At 48.1% G+C, this 26,096-nt stretch overlaps 1 protein-coding gene across 1 annotated transcript in view; it reads right to left on the bottom strand.

Annotated features, from left to right (window-relative positions):
- Positions 1–26,096, bottom strand: part of LOC139408286 (MAPK associated protein 1) — a 174,192-nt gene that overhangs the window by 73,578 nt on the left and 74,518 nt on the right. Inside the window, exons 6-7 of the mRNA XM_071151996.1 lie at positions 19,666–19,842; positions 2,187–2,296 (exon numbers count right to left, since the gene is read on the bottom strand). Coding sequence (XP_071008097.1) covers positions 2,187–2,296; positions 19,666–19,842 — 287 coding nt within the window. The remainder of the gene's footprint in view (positions 1–2,186; positions 2,297–19,665; positions 19,843–26,096) is intronic.

Raw genomic sequence — 26,096 nt, 5'->3', positions numbered from 1 at the left:
CGCTGGTGATCAGGTGGGGGCAGATAAAAAAAGGGACAGCCAGTTGTAGTACAAGCCGGAGGGGGGGGTGGGGGGGGGGGGTCAACAAGAGAATAGACCTCCTGCCTTCCACACCTCTCTCCACTCAGTAGGTGGAACTGCTCTCTCCACTCAGTAGGTGGAACTGCTCTCTGCACTCAGTAGGTGGAACTGCTCTCTCCACTCAGTAGGTGGAACTGCTCTCTCTCCACTCAGTAGGTGGAACTGCTCTCTCCACTCAGTAGGTGGAACTGCTCTCTCCACTCAGTAGGTGGAACTGCTCTCTCCACTCAGTATGTGGGCTGCCCTCTCCACTCAGTAGGTGGAACTGCTCTCTCCACTAAGTAGGTTGGGCTGCTCTCTCCACTCAGTAGGTGGAACTGCTCTCTCCACTCAGTAGGTGGAACTGCTCTCTCCACTCAGTAGGTGGAACTGCTCTCTCCACTCAGTAGGTGGAACTGCTCTCTCCACTCAGTAGGTGGAACTGCTCTCTCCACTCAGTAGGTGGAACAGCTCTCTCCACTCAGTAGGTGGGCTGCTCTCTCTCTCACTCAGTAGGTTGGGCTGCTCTCTCTCACTCAGTAGGTGGAACTGCTCTCTCCACTCAGTAGGTGGAACAGCTCTCTCCACTCAGTATGTGGGCTGCCCTCTCCACTCAGTAGGTGGAACTGCTCTCTCCACTCAGTAGGTTAGGCTGCTCTCTCCACTCAGTAGGTGGAACTGCTCTCTCCACTCAGTAGGTGGAACTGCTCTCTCCACTCAGTAGGTGGAACTGCTCTCTCCAATCAGTAGGTGGAACTGCTCTCTCCACTCAGTAGGTGGAACTGCTCTCTCCACTCAGTAGGTGGAACTGCTCTCTCCACTCAGTAGGTGGAACTGCTCTCTCCACTCAGTAGGTGGAACTGCTCTCTCCACTCAGTAGGTGGAACTGCTCTCTCCACTCAGTATGTGGGCTGCTCTCTCCACTCAGTATGTGGGCTGCTCTCTCCACTCAGTATGTGGGCTGCTCTCTCCACTCAGTATGTGGGCTGCTCTCTCCACTCAGTATGTGGGCTGCTCTCTCCACTCAGTATGTGGGCTGCTCTCTCCACTCAGTATGTGGGCTGCTCTCTCCACTCAGTAGGTGGACTGCTCTCTCCACTCAGTAGGTGGGCTGCTCTCTCCACTCAGTATGTGGGCTGCTCTCTCCACTCAGTATGTGGGCTGCTCTCTCCACTCAGTATGTGGGCTGCTCTCTCCACTCAGTAGGTGGAACTGCTCTCTCCACTCAGTAGGTGGGCTGCTCTCTCCACAGCTCTCTCCACTCAGTAGGTGGAACTGCTCTCTCCACTCAGTAGGTGGAACTGCTCTCTCCACTCAGTAGGTGGAACTGCTCTCTCCACTCAGTAGGTGGAACTGCTCTCTCCACTCAGTAGGTGGAACTGCTCTCTCCACTCAGTAGGTGGAACTGCTCTCTCCACTCAGTAGGTGGAACTGCTCTCTCCACTCAGTAGGTGGAACTGCTCTCTCCACTCAGTAGGTGGAACTGCTCTCTCCACTCAGTAGGTGGAAGTGGTCTCTCCACTCAGTAGGTGGAACTGCTCTCTCCACTCAGTAGGTGGAACTGCTCTCTCCACTCAGTAGGTGGAACTGCTCTCTCCACTCAGTAGGTGGACTGCTGTGTGTTGTCTTCTCTACTGTGCTCTGTGCCTCCGTTGCTTCCCGACATGATCCCTTTCAGGCCTTTATCACTGGTTGGGAGGCGGGGTGGGGGGGTTGAGAGAGAGTGCCAGCCCCACCCCGTGCCGCCCCAGCTTAATCTGTGTCCTGGCGTTGGGAGAGGCGATCGGTTCCGTCTGACTTTTGTATTAAAACCTCAGTTGCTATCAGATCCCCAGGTGATCTGGGCATGACAAATTAAACACTGTGTGGCAGCGCTATCAGAGATCGTACCCTGATGGTTTTTCTGGAGGGGTGGGGGTTGTGGAAATGCTTTGTGTGAAGACAGCAACACAATAAGGGGAGGGCAGACGCAAATTCAAGTACACACACTTTTGCATGCATGCGCACACTCAAATTTATGAAGCACACTACTTACGAACACATGCTACTTTCATTGTTTGGGTGCTTCACAATGGGGTTAATAGGATTTCCATAAGCATGTAATAAAGCATCTACGCCACCCATACCAGAGCCTTTCTGAGAGCCTTTCCTCTTCTTCAGTGCCTTCTGCAGGATCTCCTTCATGGTCACCTTCAGGCTGTCCACTGGGATGAGAGAAAAACCATGGACAGCATTTCTGTAGGAAAAAAAACAGGAGAGAGAGAGAGAGACAGAGACGGAGGGGGAGAGAGAGAGAGAGAGAGAGACAGAGGGGGGGAGAGAGAGAGAGACAGGGAGAGAGAGAGGGAGAGAGAGAGGGAGAGAGAGAGAGAGGAGGGGGAGAGAGAGAGGGAGGAGGGGGAGAGAGAGAAGGGGGAGGGGGAGAGAGAGAAGGGGGAGGGGGGAGAGAGAGAGATGGAGGGGGAGAGAGAGGGAGGGGGAGAGAGAGAGAGAGAGACGGAGGTGTGGGACAGAGAGAGAGAGAGACAGAGACCGAGGGGGAGAGAGAGAGAGAGACAGAGACGGAGAGAGAGAGACAGAGATGGAGAGAGAGAGACAGAGGGAGGGGGGAGAGAGAGAGAGGGGAGGGGGAGAGAGACGGAGGGGGAGAGAGAGAGGGGGGGGGGGAGAGAGAGAGATGGAGGGGGGAGAGAGAGAGAGACGGAGGGGTGGGACAGAGAGGGAGGGGGAGAGACAGGGGGAGAGAGGGGGAGAGAGACAGAGGGGGAGAGAGACAAAGAGAGGGGGAGAGAGACAGAGGGAGGGGGAGAGAGAGGGACGGGGAGAGAGGGGGAGGGGGAGAGAGGGGGAGGGGGAGAGAGAGAGAGGGGGAGAGAGATAGGGGGGGAGGGGGAGAGAGACGGAAGGGGAGAGAAAGTGAGATATTAGTTATATAAGTGAAGAAATAATACATCTGCAGACACAGTGACAACAAAGCGCCCGCCTCAGCAGAAGTGAAACAAATATCAGTAGGCTCTCTCCAGTTGACTCTGGGACACAAACACCTGATTCGTTATCCTAAAAGCGTCACGTCGCATTTATCGGATTGTTAGGGCCAATAGCACACTTATTTACTAGCACCGCTTGGAGCACTTCATTTTAGGCACTTTCAAAAGATAGGAGCGCTATTTATGATGCCATTAAAAGCAGGCGAGTGGGAAGCGGTCTCACAAAACAGTTTAGTCAAAAGAAAGCCCTTGTTCTATTGGATAAGGCCTCCGCAGATTTGTTTTTTCCACTATCCATCAATCATGCAGATGCCGTGTCATAACCCAATAACACACGTGGGTATTACGTCATAACAATCACAGTAGTAAATTCAGGAAGGTTAACCTGCTACTGTTCTGAGTAAATTCAGGAAGGTTAACCTGCTACTGTTCTGAGTAAATTCAGGAAGGTTAACCTGCTACTGTTCTGAGTAAATTCAGGAAGGTTAACCTGCTACTGTTCTGAGTAAATTCAGGAAGGTTAACCTGCTACTGTTCTGAGTGAATCGGAATGCGTCACCTTCCTAAACGTCAATGATGAAGTGGAAACGATGCAAAGGAAAGATTTAAAGTCGTATTAAAGTAAAAAATAAAACAAGTGCACAAAGTTAAACCAACAAAATGGAACACGGAAAACTAGACAACATTAAGGCTCCCGAGTGGAGCAGAGGTCTAAGGCACTGCATCTCAGTGGGCTCCCGAGTGGAGCAGAGGTCTAAGGCACTGCATCTCAGTGGGCTCCCGAGTGGAGCAGAGGTCTAAGACACTGCATCTCAGTGGGCTCCCGAGTGGAGCAGAGGTCTAAGGCACTGCATCTCAGTGGGCTCCCGAGTGGAGCAGAGGTCTAAGGCACTGCATCTCAGTGGGCTCCCGAGTGGAGCAGAGGTCTAAGACACTGCATCTCAGTGGGCTCCCGAGTGGAGCAGAGGTCTAAGGCACTGCATCTCAGTGGGCTCCCGAGTGGAGCAGAGGTCTAAGGCACTGCATCTCAGTGGGCTCCCGAGTGGAGCAGAGGTCTAAGACAATGCATCCATCTCAGTGGGCTCCCGAGTGGAGCAGAGGTCTAAGGCACTGCATCTCAGTGGGCTCCCGAGTGGAGCAGAGGTCTAAGACACTGCATCTCAGTGGGCTCCCGAGTGGAGCAGCGGTCTAAGACACTGCACCTCAGTGGGCTCCCGAGTGGAGCAGAGGTCTAAGGCACTGCATCTCAGTGGGCTCCCGAGTGGAGCAGAGGTCTAAGACACTGCATCTCAGTGGGCTCCCGAGTGGAGCAGAGGTCTAAGACACTGCATCTCAGTGGGCTCCCGAGTGGAGCAGCGGTCTAAGACACTGCATCTCAGTGGGCTCCAGAGTGGAGCAGAGGTCTAAGACACTGCATATCAGTTGGCCCCCGAGTGGAGCAGAGGTCTAAGACACTGCATCTCAGTGGGCTCCCGAGTGGAGCAGAGGTCTAAGACACTGCATCTCAGTTGGCCCCCGAGTAGAGCAGAGGTCTAAGACACTGCAACTCAGTGCTAGAGGCGTCACTACAGACGCTGGTTCGATCCTGGTCTGTATCACAACTGGTTGTTATTGGGAGTCTCATAGGGCGGAGCACAATTGGTCCAGCGTTGTCCGGGTTTGGACAGGGTAGGCCGTCATTGTAAATAAGAATGTGTTAAGTATTTTATCTTTTTTTTTTTTACCCCTTTTTCTCCCCAATTTCGTGGTTTCCAATTGGTAGTTTACAGTCTTGTCCCATCGCTGCAACTCCCGCACGGACTCGGGCGAAGGACTAGAGCCGTGAGTCCTCCGAAACACGACTACGCCAAGCCACACTGCTTCTTGACACAATGCCTGCTTAAACCGGGAGCCAGTCGCACCAATGTGTCGGAGGAAACGCCGTACACCTGGCGACCATGCGCCCGGGCCGCCACAGAGTGAATGCGCATGGCCCGCCACAGGAGTCGCTAGAGCGCAATGGGAGAAGGACATCGCGGCCGGCCAAACCCTCCCCTAAACTGGGCCAATTGTGCGCTGCCCCATGGGTCTCCAGGTCGCGGCCAGCTGTGAGAGATGTGTCCATCTGTCCTGGTTTCAGTCAGGTCTGGACAGAACAGTCCATCCGTCCTGGATTCAATCAGGTCTGGACAGAACAGTCCATCCGTCCAGGTTTCAGTCAGATCTGGACAGAACAGTCCATCCGTCCAGGTTTCAGTCAGGTCTGGACAGAACAGTCCATCCGTCCAGGTTTCAGACAGAACAGTCCATCCGTCCAGGTTTCAGACAGAACAGTCCATACGCCCAGGTTTCAGACAGAACAGTCCATACGCCCAGGTTTCAGTCAGGTCTGGACAGAACAGTCCATCCGCCCAGGTTTCAGTCAGGTCTGGACAGAACAGTCCATCCGCCCAGGTTTCAGTCAGGTCTGGACAGAACAGTCCATCCGCCCAGGTTTCAGTCAGGTCTGGACAGAACAGTCCATCCGCCCAGGTTTCAATCCCCTGCTATCTGCCTGGGCCTGTCCTCTTCCTAAGGTTGAGCCTTCCAACTTCAGCAACTGGCTGGCTGGCCTTGGTTGTGTGGTCAGAGGTCTTCTTGCTGACCACAGTCCAGCCTTCAGGTCAGTCTGGAAGTCTCCCCTTCTCACCTTGGCCCTCTTTCTTCCCCACTTGTCCATGTCATCTTATTTATTGTGATTTAAAAAATAAATAGGGTCCTTGACGTACCTCACCCTAGCAGGGATGGGGCAAGGCCCAGAGTGGCACGTACTGAACCCTCACAGCTCCATGTACTGAGACAAGAGATCCATTCCTATTTACACCATGCCAAACTTTCATTCCCTTCACACTCCATAGATAGGGCTCAGCATCCCTCACACTGCTTTACTCCTCAACCAGGGCAACGATTCAGAGCCAAGCTTGAAGCTTGGGTTTAGCCTAGCCACCAGATGAAGCGATTAAAGGGCCCAGCTAGCCACCAGTCAAAGCAATTAAAAGGGCCCAGTTAGCCTAGCCAGTGTAGCCAGCCAAGCCACCAGACAAAGCGCTTAAAGGGCCCAGCTAGCCTAGCCACCAGACGAAGCGCTTAAAGTGCCCAGCTAGCCTTGCCACCAGACGAAGCGCTTAAATTGCCCAGCTAGCCTTGCCACCAGATCAAATCAAATTTTGCTTGTCACATGTGCCGAATATGGAGCGTTTACAGGGCCCAGCTAGCCTAGCCTAGCCTAGCCACAACTAACATGGGGTGAACAGCTGCAGCGATTGTTATTAATCCAATAGCATAAACAGTGAGACAGACCTGCCCAGCAGCTCCGAATTTGTTTACATAAGACAACACTTTGCTCATAGTTTTACTACAGAAATACTGCACCAACCACCTTTTTAGATGTAAAATTGATCAAGTAAAACATCCTCAGCAAAAACATCAATAAATTACAGATTATTATCTTATTTTAGATTAATTCTGGGGATTTTAAGAAGCGAAATCGGCTCATGGGGTACAAACATTAACCAAATGCTGACTCAGTCAGGAAACACACTTCCAAGACTGAAATCTCGTATTTCTAATGAGCAACAGAAAAACAGACATGGCAATCAGCGTGTTCTGTGGCTCTTTAAAGGGTCCAGCTAGTCTAGCCATCAGACGGAGCGCTTAAAGAGGCCCTATGGGGGAATCAGTGGATAAAGAGCAGGCTTTTTGGGCCCAGGCCCAATGGTAATATACAGGAGTGCATGTCTGTAAAGCAGAACCAGGGGGGCTCTGTGATTTAAGCTATAACACACACACACACACACACACATTTACCAACACACACACTTTAACACTTGTATACACAAACAAGGCCCCAGAAAGACACACACACACAGCCTGAGTCTCTGGCCATCATCGAGTGCCAACTTCTCCCTGGCAGAGGCAGCCTCTCCAAACCCGATTAGCAATTAAAATGAATAGCTCCTTAAAAAGCTCTCTCCGATAAATTAACACAACTAACTGATTAGAGTACAGTCCCTGGGCACAACACAGGAAAAAATGCTTTAACTGGGAGAAAACTGCTCTAACTGGGGGCACCGGAGGAGATGGCAGCCGTTTTACGGGCTCTTAACCAATTGTGCTAATGTGTGGTTTTTTTCGCGTTATTTGGCAATTCTTTTGTGCAATAATGTTTCTGCCATCATCTCTTATGACATAAAATAGCTTCTGGATATCAGGACAGCGATTACTCGCCCCGTACTGGACAAAGATTTTTTTTCTTTAACGAGTCGGACACCCGACAAGGCCCTCATCCTCGTCATTCGCAGGAGAAGGAGATGGAGATATTAGGGAAGTAGTTTGGGGTGCCTTGTAAGGATCCGACAGTGAGTTGGTAATCTGACTCTACCATCAGTCCTATTAGCCAACGTACAATCATTGGATAACAAAATAGATGAACTACAATCACGAATATCCTACCATCGGGACATTAAAAACTAATATCTTATGTTTCTCCAAGTCTTGGCTGAAAGACAACATGGATAACATACAGCTGGCGGGGTTTACGCTGCATCAGCAAGATAGAACAGCTGGCTCCGGTAAGACGAGGGGTGGCGGTCTGTGTATATTTGTAAACAACAGCTGGTGCACGAAATCTAATATTAAGGAAGTCTCAAGGTTTTGCTCGCCTGAGGTAGAGTATTTCATGACAAGCTGTAGACCACACTATTTACCAAGAGAGCTTTCATCAATATTTTTCAAAGCTGTCTATTTACCACCACAAACTGATGCTGGCACTAAGACGGCGCTCCTAGTGGCCGGGGATTTTAATGCAGGGAAACTTAAATCCATTTTACCTCATTTCTACCAGCATGTTAAATGTGCAACCAGAAGAAGAAGAAAAACTCTAGACCACCTTTACTCCACACACAGAGACGAGTACAAAGCTCTCCCTCGCCCTCCATTTGGCAAATCTGACCGTAATTCTATCCTCCTGATTCCTGCTTACAAGTAAAAATACAAGCAGGAAGCACCAGTGACTAGGTCTTTAAAAAAAGCAGTCAGATGAAGATGCTAAACTACAGGACTGTTTTGCTGTCACAGACTGGAATATGTTCCGGCATTCTTCCGATGGCATTGAGGAGTACACCACATCAGTCACTGGCTTCATCAATAAGTGCATTGAGGACGTCGTCCCCACAGTGACTGTACGTACATACCCCAACCAGAAGCCATGGATTACAGGCAAGTTGCGGAACTCTAACCCGGAAGCTTACAAGAAATCCCACTATGCCCTGCGACGAACAATCAAACAGGCAAAGCGTCAATACAGGGCTAAGATTGAATCATACTACACCGGCTCCGACGCTCGTCGGATGCGGCAGGGCTGGCAAACGATTACAGACAACAAAGGGAAGCACAACTGCGAGCAGCCCAGTGTCACAAGCCTTCCAGACGAGCTAAACTACTTATATGCTCGCTTCGAGGTAAGCAACACTGAAGCATGCATGAGAGCATCAGCTGTTCCGGACGACTGTGTGATCACGCTCTAGCCGATGTAAGACCTTAAGACAGGGGATCCATTGTATTTACTATGGATCCCCATTAGCTGCTGCCAAAGCAGCAGCTACTCTTTCTGGGGTCCAGCGAAATTAGGGCAGTTTATAAAAATTTTTCAAAATTACAGTACATTCACAGCACACTGTGTGCCCTCAGGCCCCAACTCCACCACTACCACATATCTACAGTACTAAATCCATGTGTATGTAGTATAGTGTGTGTGTGAGTATGTGTATGGGCCTGTTTGTGTTGCTTCACAGTCCCCACTGTTCCATAAGGTGTTTTTTAATCTGTTTTTTTGCGTCAGTTACTTGATGTGGAATAGAGTTCCAAGTAGTCATGGCTCTATATAGCACTGTGTGCCTCCCATAGTCTGTTCTGGACTTGGGGACTGTGAAGAGACCTCGAGTGGCATATGCATGGGTGTCCGAGCTGTGTGCCAGTAGTATAGACAGACAGCTCGGTGCATTGAACATGTCAATACCTCTCATAAATAAAAGTAGTGATGAAGTCAATCTCTCCTCCACTCTGAGCCAGGGGAGATTGACATGCATATTATTCATATTAGCTCTCTGTGTACATCCAAGGGCCAGCCGTGCTGCCCTGTTCTGAGACAATTGCAATTTTCCTAAGTCCTTTTTTGTGGCATCTGACCAAATGACTGAACAGTAGTCCAGGTGCGACTAAACTAGATAAGAGTTGTTAAGAAGGTAGAAACTAGGGTCTGTAGGACCTGACTTGTTGATAGAGTTGTTAAGAAGGTAGAAACTAGGGTCTGTAGGACCTGCCTTGTTGATAGAGTTGTTAAGAAGGTAGAAACTAGGGTCTGTAGGACCTGCCTTGTTGATAGTGTTGTTAACAAGGCAGAGCATCGCGTTATTATATACAGACTTCTCCCTATCTTAGCTACTGCTGTATCAATATGTTTTGACCATGACAGTTTACAATCCAGGGTTACTCCAAGCATAGTCATCTCAACTTCACCAACTCAATTTCCACATTATTTATTACAAGATTTCGTTGAGGTTTAGGGTTTAGTGAATGTTTTATCCCAAATACAATGCTTTGAGTTTTAGAAATATTTAGGACTAACTTATTCCTTGCCACCCACTCTGAAACTAACTGCAGCTCTTTGTTAAGTGTTGCAGTGATTTCAGTCACTGTAGTAGCTGATGTGTTTAGTGTTGAGTCATCCGCATGCATAGACACACTGGCTTTACTCAAAGTCAGTGGCATGTCGTTAGTAAAAATTGAAAAAAGGGGCCCAAACGGCTACCCTGGAGAATTCCTGATTCTAACTGGATTATATTTGAGAGGCTTCCATTAAAAAACACCCTCTGTGTTCTGTTAGACAAGTAAGTCTTTATCCACAATATAGCAGGGGGTGTAAAGCCGTAACACATGTTTTAGCAGGGGGTGTAAAGCCATAACACATATGTTTTAGCAGGGGGTGTAAAGCCATAACACATATGTTTTAGCAGGGGGTGTAAAGCCATAACACATATGTTTTAGCAGGGGGTGTAAAGCCGTAACACATATGTTTTAGCAGGGGGTGTAAAGCCATAACACATATGTTTTAGCAGGGGGTGTAAAGCCATAACACATATGTTTTAGCAGGGGGTGTAAAGCCATAACACATATGTTTTAGCAGGGGGTGTAAAGCCATAACACATATGTTTTAGCAGGGGGTGTAAAGCCATAACACATATGTTTTAGCAGGGGGTGTAAAGCCATAACACATATGTTTTAGCAGGGGGTGTAAAGCCATAACACATATGTTTTAGCAGGGGGTGTAAAGCCATAACACATATGTTTTAGCAGGGGGTGTAAAGCCGTAACACATATGTTTTAGCAGGGGGTGTAAAGCCATAACACATATGTTTTAGCAGGGGGTGTAAAGCCGTAACACATATGTTTTAGCAGGGGGTGTAAAGTAGTAAAACACATATGTTTTAGCAGGGGGTGTAAAGCCGTAACACATATGTTTTAGCAGGGGGTGTAAAGCCGTAACACATATGTTTTAGCAGGGGGTGTAAAGCCGTAACACATACGTTTTAGCAGGGGGTGTAAAGCCATAACACATATGTTTTAGCAGGGGGTGTAAAGCCGTAACACATATGTTTTAGCAGGGGGTGTAAAGCCGTAACACATACGTTTTAGCAGGGGGTGTAAAGCCATAACACATATGTTTTAGCAGGGGGTGTAAAGCCATAACACATATGTTTTAGCAGGGGGTGTAAAGCAGTAAAACATATGTTTTAGCAGGGGGTGTAAAGCCGTAACACATGTTTTTACAGCAACAGACTATGATCGATAATGTCAAAAGCTGCACTGAAGTCTAAACAAGACAGCCCCCCCAATCATTTCATCATCAATTTCTCTCAGCCAATCATCAGTCATTTGTGTAAGTGCTGTGCTTGTGTGATGTGCTTGTCACAAGGCCGCGGGGCCAGACCGATTACCAGGACGTGAACTCCGAGCACGCGGTGACCAACTGGCAAGTGTCTTCACTGACAATTTCAACCTGTCCCTGACCTGAGTCTGTAATACCAACAAAGTCCCTGTGCCTAGAACACTAAGGTAACCTGCCTAAATGACTACAGACCCGTAGCACTAACGTCTGTAGCCAAGAAGTGCTTTGAAAGGCGGGTCATAGCTCACATCAACACCATTATCCCAGAAAGCCTAGACCCACTCCAATTTGCATAGCGCCCAAACAGATCCACAGATGATGCAATCTCTATTGCACTCCACACTGCCCTTTCCCACCTGAACAAAAGGAACACCAACGTGAGAATGCTGTTCATTGACTACAGCTTAGCGTTCAACACCACAGTGCCTTCAAAGCTCATCACAAAGGTAAGGACACTGGGACTAAACCCCTCCCTCTGCAACTGGATCCTAGACTTCCTGACGGGTCGCCCTCAGGTGGTAAGGTTAGGTAACAACATCACCAACAAACTATGATGGTCCGAACACACCAAGACAGCCGTGAAGAGAGCACGGCAAAGCCTATTCCCCCTCAGAAGTTTGCTGCAAGTCCCCATATCCTCAAAACGTTCAACAGCTGCACCATCGAGAGCATCCTGACTGGTTGCATCACTGCCTGGTATGGCAACTGCTCGGCTTCCGACCGCAAGGCACTAGAGAGGGTAGTGCGTACACCCAGTACATCACTGGGGCCAAGCTTCCTGCTAATCAGGACCTCTATACCTATAAGGCATTACATGGGTTTGCTCCTACCAATCTCTCCGATTTGGTCCTGCCGTACATACCGACAAGTACGCTACAGTCACAAGACGTTGGCCTCCTTACTGTCTCTTGAATTTCTAAGCAAACTGCTGGAGGCAGGGTTTTCTCCTATAGAGCTACATTTTTATGGAATAGTCTGCCAATCAATGTGAGAGACGCATACTTGGTCTCGACCTTTTAAGTCTTTATTGAAGAATCATCTCTTCAGTAGGTCCTAAGATTGAGTGTGTGTGTGTGTGTGGGGGGGGGGGGGGGGGGGGTAAACTGTTCCAACTGGGGGGGTAAACTGTTCCAACTGGGGGTAAACTGCTCCAACTGGGGGGTAAACTGCTCCAACTGGGGGTAAACTGCTCCAACTGGGGGGTAAGCTGCTCCAACTGGGGGGTAAACTGCTCCAACTGGAAGGTAAACTGTTCCAACTGGGGGGTAAACTGCTCCAACTGGGGTTAAACTGCTCCAACTGGGGGGTAAACTCCTCCAACTGGGGGGTAAACTCCTCCAACTGAGGGGTAAACTCCTCCAACTGGGGGGTAAACTCCTCCAACTGGGGGTAAACCGCTCCAACTGGGGGGTAAACTGCTCCAACTGGGGGGTAAACTGCTCCAACTGAGGGTAAACTGAACGCTCCAACTGGTGGTAAACTGCTCCAACTGGGGGGTAAACTGCTCCAACTGGGGGGTAAACCGCTCCAACTGGGGGGTAAACTGCTCCAACTGGGGGGTAAACTGCTCCAACTGGGGGGTAAACTGAACGCTCCAACTGGGGGGTAAACTGAACGCTCCAACTGGGGGTAAACTGAACGCTCCAACTGGGGGTAAACTGAACGCTCCAACTGGGGGTAAACTGAACGCTCCAACTGGGGGTAAACTGAACGCTCCAACTGGGGGTAAACTGAACGCTCCAACTGAGGGTAAACTGAACGCTCCAACTGAGGGTAAACTGTTCCAACTGAGGGTAAACTGCTCCAACTGAGGGTAAACTGAACGCTCCAACTGGTGGTAAACTGCTCCAACTGGGGGTAAACTGCTCCAACTGGGGGTAAACTGCTCCAAGGGGGGTAAACTGCTCCAAGGGGGGTAAACTGCTCCAAGGGGGGTAAACTGCTCCAAGGGGGGTAAACTGCTCCAAGGTGGGTAAACTGCTCCAAGGTGGGTAAACTGGGGGTAAACTGTTCTAACTGAGGGTAAGGAAAACAACAAAAAACAAGATCGTTGATGGAACAATCAGAGAAAGTTGAGGGCAGATCTGAAAATGCCTATTGACATCAGTATTGTTGAGAATGAGGAGGCTAGAGCTAATCTTGGATTGGTTAAACTTGATTTCAAAAACATCCATTCAAAGTTTATAGAAGCTTTCAAAGGCAAGTTAGAGGCTCTCCTCTTTAACCGTCCATGACATGAACAGTATGGTAAGGGCTGACCCAAATTCTCCACAAACCAAAGCAAATCACTCCTTCCACAGCCTTTAATAAATACCTGAAATTGATTCCAAAGAACCGAGAGAGACGTTTTCCATGTACTTGACAGAGGAAAAGATGACCACATGTCGGGCTGAGGTTGTGTCACTTCAGCTGGCTTAATACTCACACAGAGATGATCTCCTAGACCCACTCTCACAGAGAGATTAACATCTCCTAGACCCACTCTCACAGAGAGATTAACATCTCCTAGACCCAGTCTCACACAGAGATCAACATCTCCTAGACCCAGTCTCACACAGAGATCAACATCTCCTAGACCCACTCTCACACAGAGATTAACATCTCCTAGAACCACTCTCACAGAGAGATTAACATCTCCTAGACCCACTCTCACAGAGAGATTAACATCTCCTAGACCCACTCTCACACAGAGATTAACATCTCCTAGAACCACTCTCACAGAGAGATTAACATCTCCTAGAACCACTCTCACAGAGAGATTAACATCTCCTAGACCCACTCTCACAGAGAGATTAACATCTCCTAGACCCACTCTCACACATAGATCAACATCTCCTAGACCCACTCTCACAGAGAGATCAACATCTCCTAGACCCACTCTCACAGAGAGATTAACATCTCCTAGACCCACTCTCACAGAGAGATTAACATCTCCTAGACCCACTCTCACAGAGAGATTAACATCTCCTAGACCCACTCTCACAGAGAGATTAACATCTCCTAGACCCACTCTCACACAGAGATTAACATATTTTATTTACACAAGAGATTAAAACACAACAACGCATCTACACATTATGTCAAAGCATATCACCTGACAATTCAGAAACAAAATCTACCTTGATAACTAAAGCCTGATATAACCATGCCATACTTAATGACTAGCCAATTCATTTATCCAATTCAATAAACAAAGTGTTCCTCGGGAGGAGGGAGAGAAACGGGGGACTGGTTTCCTCCAGACAGGGTAAAAGGGGGACTGGTTTCCTCCAGACAGGGTAAAAAGGGGGACTGGTTTCCTCCAGACAAGGTAAAAAAGGGGGACTGGTTTCCTCCAGACAGGGTAAAAAGGGGGACTGGTTTCCTCCAGACAGGGTAAAAAGGGGGACTGGTTTCCTCCAGACAGGGTAAAAAGGGGGACTGGTTTCCAGACAGGGTAAAAAGGGGGACTGGTTTCCAGACAGGGTAAAAAGGGGGACTGGTTTCCTCCAGACAAGGTAAAAAAGGGGGACTGGTTTCCTCCAGACAGGGTAAAAAGGGGGACTGGTTTCCTCCAGACAGGGTAAAAAGGGGGACTGGTTTCCAGACAGGGTAAAAAGGGGGACTGGTTTCCAGACAGGGTAAAAAGGGGGACTGGTTTCCAGACAGGGTAAAAAGGGGTACTGGTTTCCAGACAGGGTAAAAAAGGGGGACTGGTTTCCAGACAGGGTAAAAAAGGGGGACTGGTTTCCAGACAGGGTAAAAAAGGGGGACTGGTTTCCAGACAGGGTAAAAAAGGGGGACTGGTTTCCAGACAGGGTAAAAAAAGGGGGACTGTACCCGCACCCCACCATACCCCTGTTTGCGCATTATGCCCTGAATATATTCTACCATGCCCAGAAACCTGCTCCTCTTATTCTCTGTCCCCAACGCCCTAGGCGACCAGTTTTGATAGCCTTCAGCCGCACCCTCATACTACTCCTTCTCTGTTCCGCGGGTGATGTGGAGGTAAACCCAGGCCCTGCATGTCCCCAGGCACCCTCATTTGTTGACTTCTGTGATCGAAAAAGCCTTGGTTTCATGCATGTCAACATCAGAAGCCTCCTCCCTAAGTTTGTCTTACTCACTGCTCTAGCACACTCTGCTAACCCTGATGTCCTTGCCGTGTCTGAATCCTGGCTCAGGAAGGCCACCAAAAATTCGGAGATTTCCATACCCAACTATAACATCTTCCGTCAAGATAGAACTGCCAAAGGAGGAGGAGTTGCAGTCTACTGCAGAGAGAGCCTGCAAAGTAATGTCATACTTTCCAGGTCCATACCCAAACAGTTCGAACTACTAATTTTGAAAATTACTCTCTCCAGAAATAAGTCTCTCACTGTTGCCGCCTGCTACCGACCCCCCTCAGCTCCCAGCTGTGCCCTGGACACCATTTGTGAATTGATCGCCCCCCATCTAGCTTCAGAGTTTGTTCTGTTAGGTGACCTAAACTGGGATATGCTTAACACCCCGGCAGTCCTACAATCTAAGCTAGATGCCCTCAATCTCACTCAAATCATCAAGGAACCCACCAGGTACAACCCTAACTCTGTAAACAAGGGCACCCTCATTGACGTCATCCTGACCAACTGGCCCTCCAAATACACCTCCGCTGTCTTCAACCAGGATCTCAGCGATCACTGCCTCATTGCCTGTATCCGCTACGGAGCCGCAGTCAAACGACCACCCCTCATCACTGTCAAACGCTCCCTAAAACACTTCTGTGAGCAGGCCTTTCTAATCGACCTGGCCCGGGTATCCTGGAAGGACATTGACCTCATCCCGTCAGTTGAGGATGCCTGGTCTTTCTTTAAAAGTAACTTCCTCACCATTTTAGATAAGCATGCTCCGTTCAAAAAATGCAGAACTAAGAACAGATATAGCCCCTGGTTCACTCCAGACCTGACTGCCCTCGACCAGCACAAAAACATCCTGTGGCGGACTGCACTAACATCTAACAGTCCCCGCGATATGCAACTGTTCAGGGAAGTCAGGAACCAATACACACAGTCAGTCAGGAAAGCTAAAGCCAACTTCTTCAGGCAGAAGTTTGCATCCTGTAGCTCCAACTCCAAAAAGTTCTGGGACACTGTGAAGTCCATGGAGAACAAGAGCACCTCCTCCCAGCTGCCCACTGCACTGAGGCTAGGTAACACGGTCACCACCGATAAATCCATGATTATCGAAAACTTCAACAAGCATTTCTCAACGGCTGGCCATGCCTTCCGCCTGGCTACTCCAACCTCGTCCAACAGCTCCCCCCCCCCCCGCAGCTACTCGCCCAAGCCTCTCCAGGTTCTCCTTTACCCAAATCCAGATAGCAGATGTTCTGAAAGAGCTGCAAAACCTGGACCCGTACAAATCAGCTGGGCTTGACAATCTGGACCCTCTATTCCTGAAACTATCCGCCGCCATTGTCGCAACCCCTATTACCAGCCTGTTCAACCTCTCTTTCATATCGTCTGAGATCCCCAAGGATTGGAAAGCTGCCGCAGTCATCCCCCTCTTCAAAGGGGGCGACACCCTGGACCCAAACTGTTACAGACCAATATCCATCCTGCCCTGCCTATCTAAGGTCTTCGAAAGCCAAGTCAACAAACAGATCACTGACCATCTTGAATCCCACCGTACCTTCTCCGCTGTGCAATCTGGTTTCCGAGCTGGTCACGGGTGTACCTCAGCCACGCTCAAGGTACTAAACGATATCATAACCGCCATCGATAAAAGACAGTACTGTGCAGCCGTCTTCATAGACCTTGCCAAGGCTTTCGACTCTGTCAATCACCGTATTCTTATTGGCAGACTCAGTAGCCTCGGTTTTTCGGATGACTGCCTTGCCTGGTTCACCAATTACTTTGCAGACAGAGTTCAGTGTGTCAAATCGGAGGGCATGCTGTCCGGTCCTCTGGCAGTCTCTATGGGGGTGCCACAGGGTTCAATTCTCGGGCCGACTCTTTTCTCTGTATATATCAATGATGTTTCTCATGCTGCGGGCGATTCCCTGATCCACCTCTACGCAGACGACACCATTCTATATACTTCCGGCCCGTCCTTGGACACTGTGCTATCTAACCTCCAAACGAGCTTCAATGCCATACAGCACTCCTTCCGTGGCCTCCAACTGCTCTTAAACGCTAGTAAAACCAAATGCATGCTTTTCAACCGTTCGCTGCCTGCACCCGCACGCCTGACCAGCATCACCACCCTGGATGGTTCCGACCTTGAATATGTGGACATCTATAAGTACCTAGGTGTCTGGCTAGACTCTAAACTCTCCTTCCAGACCCATATCAAACATCTCCAATCGAAAATCAAATCAAGAGTCGGCTTTCTATTCCGCAACAAAGCCTCCTTCACTCACGCCGCCAAACTTACCCTAGTAAAACTGACTATCCTACCGATCCTCGACTTCGGCGATGTCATCTACAAAATTGCTTCCAACACTCTACTCAGCAAACTGGATGCAGTTTATCACAGTGCCATCCGTTTTGTCACTAAAGCACCTTATACCACCCACCACTGCGACTTGTATGCTCTAATCGGCTGGCCCTCGCTACATATTCGTCGCCAGACCCACTGGCTCCAGCTCATCTACAAGTCCATGCTAGGTAAAGCTCCGCCTTATCTCAGTTCACTGGTTACGATGGCAACACCCATCCGTAGCACGCGCTCCAGCAGGTGTATCTCACTGATCATCCCTAAAGCCAACACCTCATTTGGCCGCCTTTCGTTCCAGTTCTCTGCTGCCTGTGATTGGAACGAATTGCAAAAATCGCTGAAGTTGGAGACTTTTATCTCCCTCACCAACTTCAAACATCTGCTATCTGAGCAGCTAACCGATCGCTGCAGCTGTACATAGTCTATTGGTAAATAGCCCACCCATTTTCACCTACCTCATCCCCATACTGTTTTTATTTATTTATTTTTCTGCTCTTTTGCACACCAATATCTCTACCTTTACATAACCATCTGATCATTTATCACTCCAGTGTTAATCTGCATAATTGTAATTATTTGCCTACCTTCTCATGCCTTTTGCACACAATGTATATATAGACTCCCCTTTTTTCTACTGTGTTATTGACTTGTTAATTGTTTACTCCATGTGTAACTCTGTGTTGTCTGTTCACACTGCTATGCCTTATCTTGGCCAGGTCGCAGTTGCAAATGAGAACTTGTTCTCAACTAGCCTACCTGGTTAAATAAAGGTGAAATAAATAAAATAAAAAAAAAACAGGGTAAAAAGGGGGACTGGTTTCCAGACAGGGTAAAAAGGGGGACTGGTTTCCAGACAGGGTAAAAAGGGGGACTGGTTTCCAGACAGGGTCCTGTGCCAAAAAGGAAACCGAGTCAGAGTTGAAAAATGTAGAGCGTAATACAACGTACAACACAAGCTTACAGCTTGACATCTGGGTTTGAATCATTGCGATTGCTGTGATGAATATTCGGGAAAATAAAGAGTGGTGGGAGAGGAGGAGGAGGAGGAGGAGACTTGGTGATGGGGAGGTGGTTGTTTCCTTTCCTAGATTTGCGACTGACGAAATACACATTTCTCATTGGGTAGTAGGAGGGTTCTTTTTTTATATATTTGTTTTTGATTGGCTTTCACTTTTTCATTTTGGCAAGGCTTTCAGAATTCTTAGGCCTTTACACTTTTCCTCTGCTGAAAAACAGAGCCGAAGAGGAGAAGAAAAAAGAAAGAAAGGTATGTGAAAGTGAAAAGCTTTTGAAATTGAAAACGGCCTATAATTATAATAAGCTGGAGGAAATGCATAATCAGAATCTGATTGCTCGTTTTAATCAGACTGTCATTACGGACTGGTTATCGGACGGACGAAGCCTTGTATTTGGACGCTGCTTACAAATTGCTTGACAAATGGTCTTATGAGAAAAAAATACATATTGGATAAATAATATGTCCATCCGGGGTAACAGCATTTCATCGTCACCATGTGTGTGGCTCTTGGTTATGGGGCATAATAACTGTGTGCGCGCGTGTGTGTGTGTGTGTGTGTGTGTCCAAATGTTTTTGTGTGCACAATCAATCAGTGAAGGTTTGACAGGTGGAATCTACAGATCAACTGTATTACAAAGCCTGGCTAAAATCTCATATTGTTCTGTTTTTTGTGTTTAACAGCTAATATGGAGGCCACATGTTCCCTTATAACGTTCCCTTGGCCAGCAGTTTGCTTTGCTCCAAGAAAAGCACCATGTGAATTGCATGCTGTTTGAGTGGAAATAGACCCTGAAAGGATTGCCTTGTACAGTTTTCCTTCTTCCCCCGTAACAATCTTAACTCAGTCTCAAGATAAAAAAGTAGGTGTTGAAATCTATGGATGTCAAATCTAGGGATGGAAACAGTTGAATATTTTTTTTATATGTTTTTTAAATTGACATTCACGTCATCAGCAGCCTAGTAGTTGTTGTTTGGGGTTAACTGCCTTGCTCAAGGGCACAACGGCACACATTCTACTTTGTCGGCTTGGGGATTCGAACCTGCGATCTTTCAGTTACTGGCCCAACTCTCTTAACCGCAAGGCTACACGCCCTGAACCCAGAACCCTAGCGTTGCTAGCGCTATGCTCTCCCAACTGAGCCAAAGGAAGGACTATGTTACGGTTGCTTTATAGGACTTACATTCGTACAAAGAGGGACTGCTTGGCGGCCAGGCCGGGGGACGAGTACTTCTCGACCAGGGCCAGAGTGCTGAAACCAAACTTGTGGATGGGCTCATTGGAGTCCAAAGGGGGGAAGTCTGTGTCCACCTCCCCGTCATCCTCTGCTATGTGGAGGCAGTATGCATTCACGTTCTCACTGGAGGAGAGAGAGAGAGAAAAAACAGGGGGGGGGGGGGGGATAGGAGAGAGAGGCAGAGAAAAACAGGGGGGGGGAGAGGCAGAGGGTTGAGAGAGAAAGAGGGATAGGAAAGAAAGAGAAACAGAGAAATATAGAGACAGAAAAGAGAACGAAAAGCAGGATATGAGAGGGAGGTAGGAGGGACAGAAACAGGGAGGATGAGAGGGAGGTAAGAGGGACAGACACAGGGAGGATGAGAGGGAGGTAGGAGGGACAGAAACAGGGAGGATGAGAGGGAGGTAGGAGGGAAAGAAACAGGGAGGATGAGAGGGAGGTAGGAGGGACAGAAACAGGGAGGATGAGAGGGAGGTAAGAAGGACAGAAACAGGGAGGATGAGAGGGAGGTAGGAGGGAAAGAAACAGGGAGGATGAGAGGGAGGTAGGAGGGACAGAAACAGGGAGGATGAGAGGGAGGTAGGAGGGACAGAAACAGGGAGTATGAGAGGGAGGTAGGAGGGACAGAAACAGGGAGGATGAGAGGGAGGTAGGAGGGACAATATTTAATATTTGTTACATCAGTGAATAAAGAATAGGTCTACTAGCAAAGTGACCGTGAAGCCAAACTCTGTTAAAGTGAAATGGAGTTCAGTGCATGCATGCATTTGTGTATGTACTTTTGTGTGTGTGTGTGTGCGCACACACTTTAAAACAGTCCACGCAATCCTGTCAGCAACACTTGTGTCCATAACCTCTCTCTCTGCTAGCATCTCAGTGCTAGAGGCGCCCCTCGAGACCCTGGTTCGAACCCAGGCTGTATCACAACTGGCCGTGATTGGGAGTACCACAGGGCGGTGCACAATTGGCCCAGCGGCATCCAAGTTTGGCCGGTGTAGGGTGTCATTGTAAATATGAATTTGTTCTTAACTGACTTGCCTAGTTAAATAAAGGTTAAATAAAGAAAAACTTTTTTTTTAGAAAAAACAAAAACAATTGAGTACCCACCCCCTAGTCCCCTCTCTCCACCCCACCCCCTAGTCTCCTCTCTCCATCCCACTCCACCCCCTAGTCCCCTCTCTCCACCCCCTAGTCCCCTCTTTCCGCCCCCTAAAGAGTACCCTATCTTTCCGCCCCCACCCCCTAGTCCCCTCTCTCCAATCCCACTCCCCTCCCTAGTCCCCAACCCCACTCCACTCCCTAGTCCCCTCTCTCCAACCCCACTCCACTCCCTAGTCCCCTCTCCAACCCCACTCCACCCCCTAGTCCTCTCAAACCCCACTCCACCCCCTAGTCCACTCTCATTTCGCCCCCACCCCCTAAAGAGTACCCTCTCTCCGCACCCACCCCCTAAAGAGTCCCCACACTCTGCCCTACCCCCTAAAGAGTCCCCACACTCTGCCCTACCCCAACCCCCTGAAGCACCGTCTTGGCATCCATTCACGGTTTCCATGAAAACCTTACAGAGGGGCTACGACCGCCTTTGGAAAGACCAGCTTTGGAAAGTAACAATGACAGACACTGAACAAAACAAACAGCGACACGATTTACACCGTCGGGGCAATTAAAAGAGAGGGTAATTAAAATGGAGACAACAGAGAGGGGCTTGTTCTAGTGGGGTGTATAGAATGGAACAACTTGGGGGTCTGGGAACGCAGAGAGCTCTGTGTGTATCCCTCCAAAAGCCTTTCTTTCCATCACTTCAGAATTCGATTCACCAAGTACATTTACACAAACTCAGAATGTTACCTGGTGATATGGTGCTGCTAGTGATAGACAACATACTCAGAATGTTACCTGGTGATATGGTGCTGCTAGTGATAGACAACAAACTCAGAATGATACCTGGTGATATGATGCTGTTAGACAACATACTCAGAATGTTACCTGGTGATATGGTGCTGCTAGTGATAGACAACATACTCAGAATGTTACCTGGTGATATGGTGCTGCTAGTGATAGACAACATACTCAGAATGTTACCTGGTGATATGGTGCTGCTAGTGATAGACAACATACTCAGAATGTTACCTGGTGATATGGTGCTGCTAGTGATAGATAACATACTCAGAATGTTACCTGGTGATATGGTGCTGCTAGTGATAGATAACATACTCAGAATGTTACCTGGTGATATGGTGCTGCTAGTGATAGACAACATACTCAGAATGTTACCTGGTGATATGGTGCTGCTAGTGATAGATAACATACTCAGAATGTTACCTGGTGATATGGTGCTGCTAGTGATAGACAACATACTCAGAATGTTACCTGGTGATATGGTGCTGCTAGTGATAGACAACATACTCAGAATGTTACCTGGTGATATGGTGCTGCTAGTGATAGACAACATACTCAGAATGTTACCTGGTGATATGGTGCTGCTAGTGATAGATAACATACTCAGAATGTTACCTGGTGATATGGTGCTGCTAGTGATAGATAACATACTCAGAATGTTACCTGGTGATATGGTGCTGTTAGACAACATACTCAGAATGTTACCTGGTGATATGGTGCTGCTAGTGATAGGCAACATACTCAGAATGTTACCTGGTGATATGATGCTGCTAGTGATAGACAACATACTCAGAATGTTACCTGGTGATATGGTGCTGTTAGACAACATACTCAGAATGTTACCTGGTGATATGGTGCTGTTAGACAACATACTCGGAATGTTACCTGGTGATATGGTGCTGTTAGACAACATACTCAGAATGTTACCTGGTGATATGGTGCTGTTAGACAACATACTCAGAATGTTACCTGGTGATATGGTGCTGTTAGACAACATACTCAGAATGCTACCTGGTGATATGGTGCTGCTAGACAACATGCTCAGAATGTTACCTGGTGATATGGTGCTGCTAGACAACATACTCAGGATGTTACCTGGTGATATGGTGCTGTTAGACAACATACTCAGAATGTTACCTGGTGATATGGTGCTGTTAGACAACATAATCAGAATGTTACCTGGTGATATGGTGCTGTTAGACAACATACTCAGAATGTTACCTGGTGATATGGTGCTGTTAGACAACATACTCAGAATGTTACCTGGTGATATGATGCTGTTAGACAACATACTCAGGATGTTACCTGGTGATATGGTGCTGCTAGTGATAGACAACATACTCAGAATGTTACCTGGTGATATGGTGCTGTTAGATAACATACTCAGGATGTTACCTGGTGATATGGTGCTGTTAGACAACATACTCAGGATGTTACCTGGTGATATGGTGCTGCTAGTGATAGACAACATACTCAGAATGTTACCTGGTGATATGGTGCTGTTAGACAACATACTCAGAATGTTACCTGGTGATATGGTGCTGCTAGTGATAGACAACATACTCAGAATGTTACCTGGTGATATGGTGCTGTTAGACAACATACTCAGAATGTTACCTGGTGATATGGTGCTGCTAGACAACATACTCAGAATGTTACCTGGTGATATGGTGCTGCTAGTGATAACATACTCATTCCAAAACACTACATATCCATTTTCATAAATGTTGATCAATTAGCTTTTATTGTGTAATTAAGGAAATTATGAAAGAGATTGGTGTGCTTTTTCACTATCTAATCATGGCATGGGGTTGTTCAATGACAGACATGTATTTGTTTAAAATCTATCACTTGATGGGTTTTATTTCAGAGACAAATAATTATGTATTTTCGCAATATATCCACCTCACTCTCAGAAAACTAAGTGTACTGCTAGGTTTCACACAGTCAACTGGAACAAATAACTACATATTTAATAGAGAACTGTACAAATGATACATTTATGATATCAATATTAAAACAATGTTTAAAGAACAATAATTCAATATAGTAATATGAGCTCTGTATGTAAAACATTTACATTTGACATTTTTGTCATTTAGCAGGTGCTCATCCTGTCAGTCAGTCTGGTGGTGCTGGTCCTAACAATAAAGATATCCTGTCAGTCAGTCGGGTGGTGCTGGTCCTACCTGTCAGTCAGTCTGGTGGTGCTGGTCCTACCTGTCAGTCAGTCTGGTGGTGCTGGTCCTACCTGTCAGTCAGTCTGGTGGTGCTGGTCCTACCTGTCAGTCAGTCTGGTGGTGCTGGTCCTACCTGTCAGCCAGTCTGGTGGTGCTGGTCCTACCTGTCAGCCAGTCTGGTGGTGCTGGTCCTACCTGTCAGTCAGTCTGGTGGTGCTGGTCCTACCTGTCAGTCAGTCTGGTGGTGCTGGTCCTACCTGTCAGCCAGTCTGGTGGTGCTGGTCCTACCTGTCAGTCAGTCTGGTGGTGCTGGTCCTACCTGTCAGTCAGTCTGGTGGTGCTGGTCCTACCTGTCAGCCAGTCTGGTGGTGCTGGTCCTACCTGTCAGTCAGTCTGGTGGTGCTGGTCCTACCTGTCAGTCAGTCTGGTGGTGCTGGTCCTACCTGTCAGTCAGTCTGGTGGTGCTGGTCCTACCTGTCAGTCAGTCTGGTGGTGCTGGTCCTACCTGTCAGTCAGTCTGGTGGTGCTGGTCCTAACAGTAAAGATATCCTGTCAGTCAGTCTGGTGGTGCTGGTCCTACCTGTCAGTCAGTCTGGTGGTGCTGGTCCTACCTGTCAGTCAGTCTGGTGGTGCTGGTCATAACAGTAAAGACATCCTGTCAGCCAGTCTGGTGGTGCTGGTCCTAACAGTAAAGACATCCTGTCAGCCAGTCTGGTGGTGCTGGTCCTGTCAGCCAGTCTGGTGGTGCTGGTCATAACAGTAAAATACATCCTGTCAGTCAGTCTGGTGGTGCTGGCCCTAACAGTACAGATATCCTGTCAGTCAGTCTGGTGGTGCTGGTCATAACAGTAAAGACATCCTGTCAGCCAGTCTGGTGGTGCTGGCCCTACCAGTAAAGACATCCTGTCAGCCAGTCTGGTGGTGCTGGTCATAACAGTAAAAGACATCCTGTCAGTCAGTCTGGTGGTGCTGGCCCTAACAGTAAAGATATCCTGTCAGTCAGTCTGGTGGTGCTGGTCCTACCTGTCAGTCAGTCTGGTGGTGCTGGCCCTAACAGTAAAGATATCCTGTCAGTCAGTCTGGTGGTGCTGGTCCTACCTGTCAGTCAGTCTGGTGGTGCTGGCCCTAACAGTAAAGACATCCTGTCAGCCAGTCTGGTGGTGCTGGTCCTAACAGTAAAGACATCCTGTCAGCCAGTCTGGTGGTGCTGGTCCTAACAGTAAAGACATCGTGTCAGCCAGTCTGTCACCCAGACAGACAGAGACAGAGAGACAGAAAGAAAGAGGGAGAGAGCAGGTGGAGCGAGGGAGGCAGGGAGGGAGAGAGAGAGGGTGGAGAGGAGAGAGAGGGTGGAGAGGAGAGAGGGGGTGGAGAGAAGAGAGGGGGCGATAGAAAGGGTGGGACGTAACGAGAGAGATTTGAAAGAGATGTGGGGGACGGGAAAATCGCAAACCCATCCGACAAGTCAGTTTCCCCACCCAACACCGACTGTACCACAATTATCCCTGTACCGCTTTCCCTCACTCTTTTCCCTCGCTCCTCCCACCTCTTTTCAGTCATTCTCACAACACATCGTCTCGTCTGGTTCCCTGTCGTACAAACACTCACTGTTTCCCGAAAGTCAAGAGAGTAAAGACAAGCATCCCTCGAGCCACAAGTCACAAGTACTGTTCTAGAAATTAGAAGATAAGTACAGAAATACAAAACTTTGAAACAGACTGTATATTCTATTTGCAACCATCTAGTCTCAAGGGGATTTGTGCTCCGCCTACATTCGGAGAAACGCATCTTCCACTAATAGCGCTCTTCATGAACGTGGCGTATTCATTCACACAAGCTTAACAAACTGCTAACTTTTATCATTTACCAGTTTTGTAAAACAACAATCACTCCACCTCATCCCTTCAGTCTTTCTTTATTCTGCAATTTGGTGGTGGTGGGGTCAAAGGTCATGTCATTTCCACAGAAGGGAGGGGTGATTGTACCCTCTATCTGTTCCTCTCCTCTGCATGTGGCAGGGCCCTCCAGGGGACCAAGGACTCATTTGCTACCTTCTTTTAAATATCAAACACTCTTCATTGGAATGGTCAGCATGTCAATTTCATTATCCATGTAGACGTGCCAAGTTAATGAAGGACTTTCTAATTTGCACCCAATATAAAGAGCGACTTGGTATTTTTTGTTTCTAATATGAAGATTTAATTAAGAATCCCTCCCAAGAGCACCTATGAACACTGGCGTAGCTAGCGAATAACGCCTTGTAACCACTCAGCACTCTCAGGGTTCATCTACGCACTG

This window comes from Oncorhynchus clarkii, chromosome 5, assembly GCF_045791955.1.
Source record: "Oncorhynchus clarkii lewisi isolate Uvic-CL-2024 chromosome 5, UVic_Ocla_1.0, whole genome shotgun sequence".
Classification (NCBI taxonomy): domain Eukaryota; kingdom Metazoa; phylum Chordata; class Actinopteri; order Salmoniformes; family Salmonidae; genus Oncorhynchus; species Oncorhynchus clarkii.
This window is presented reverse-complemented; position numbering and strand designations above follow the sequence as displayed.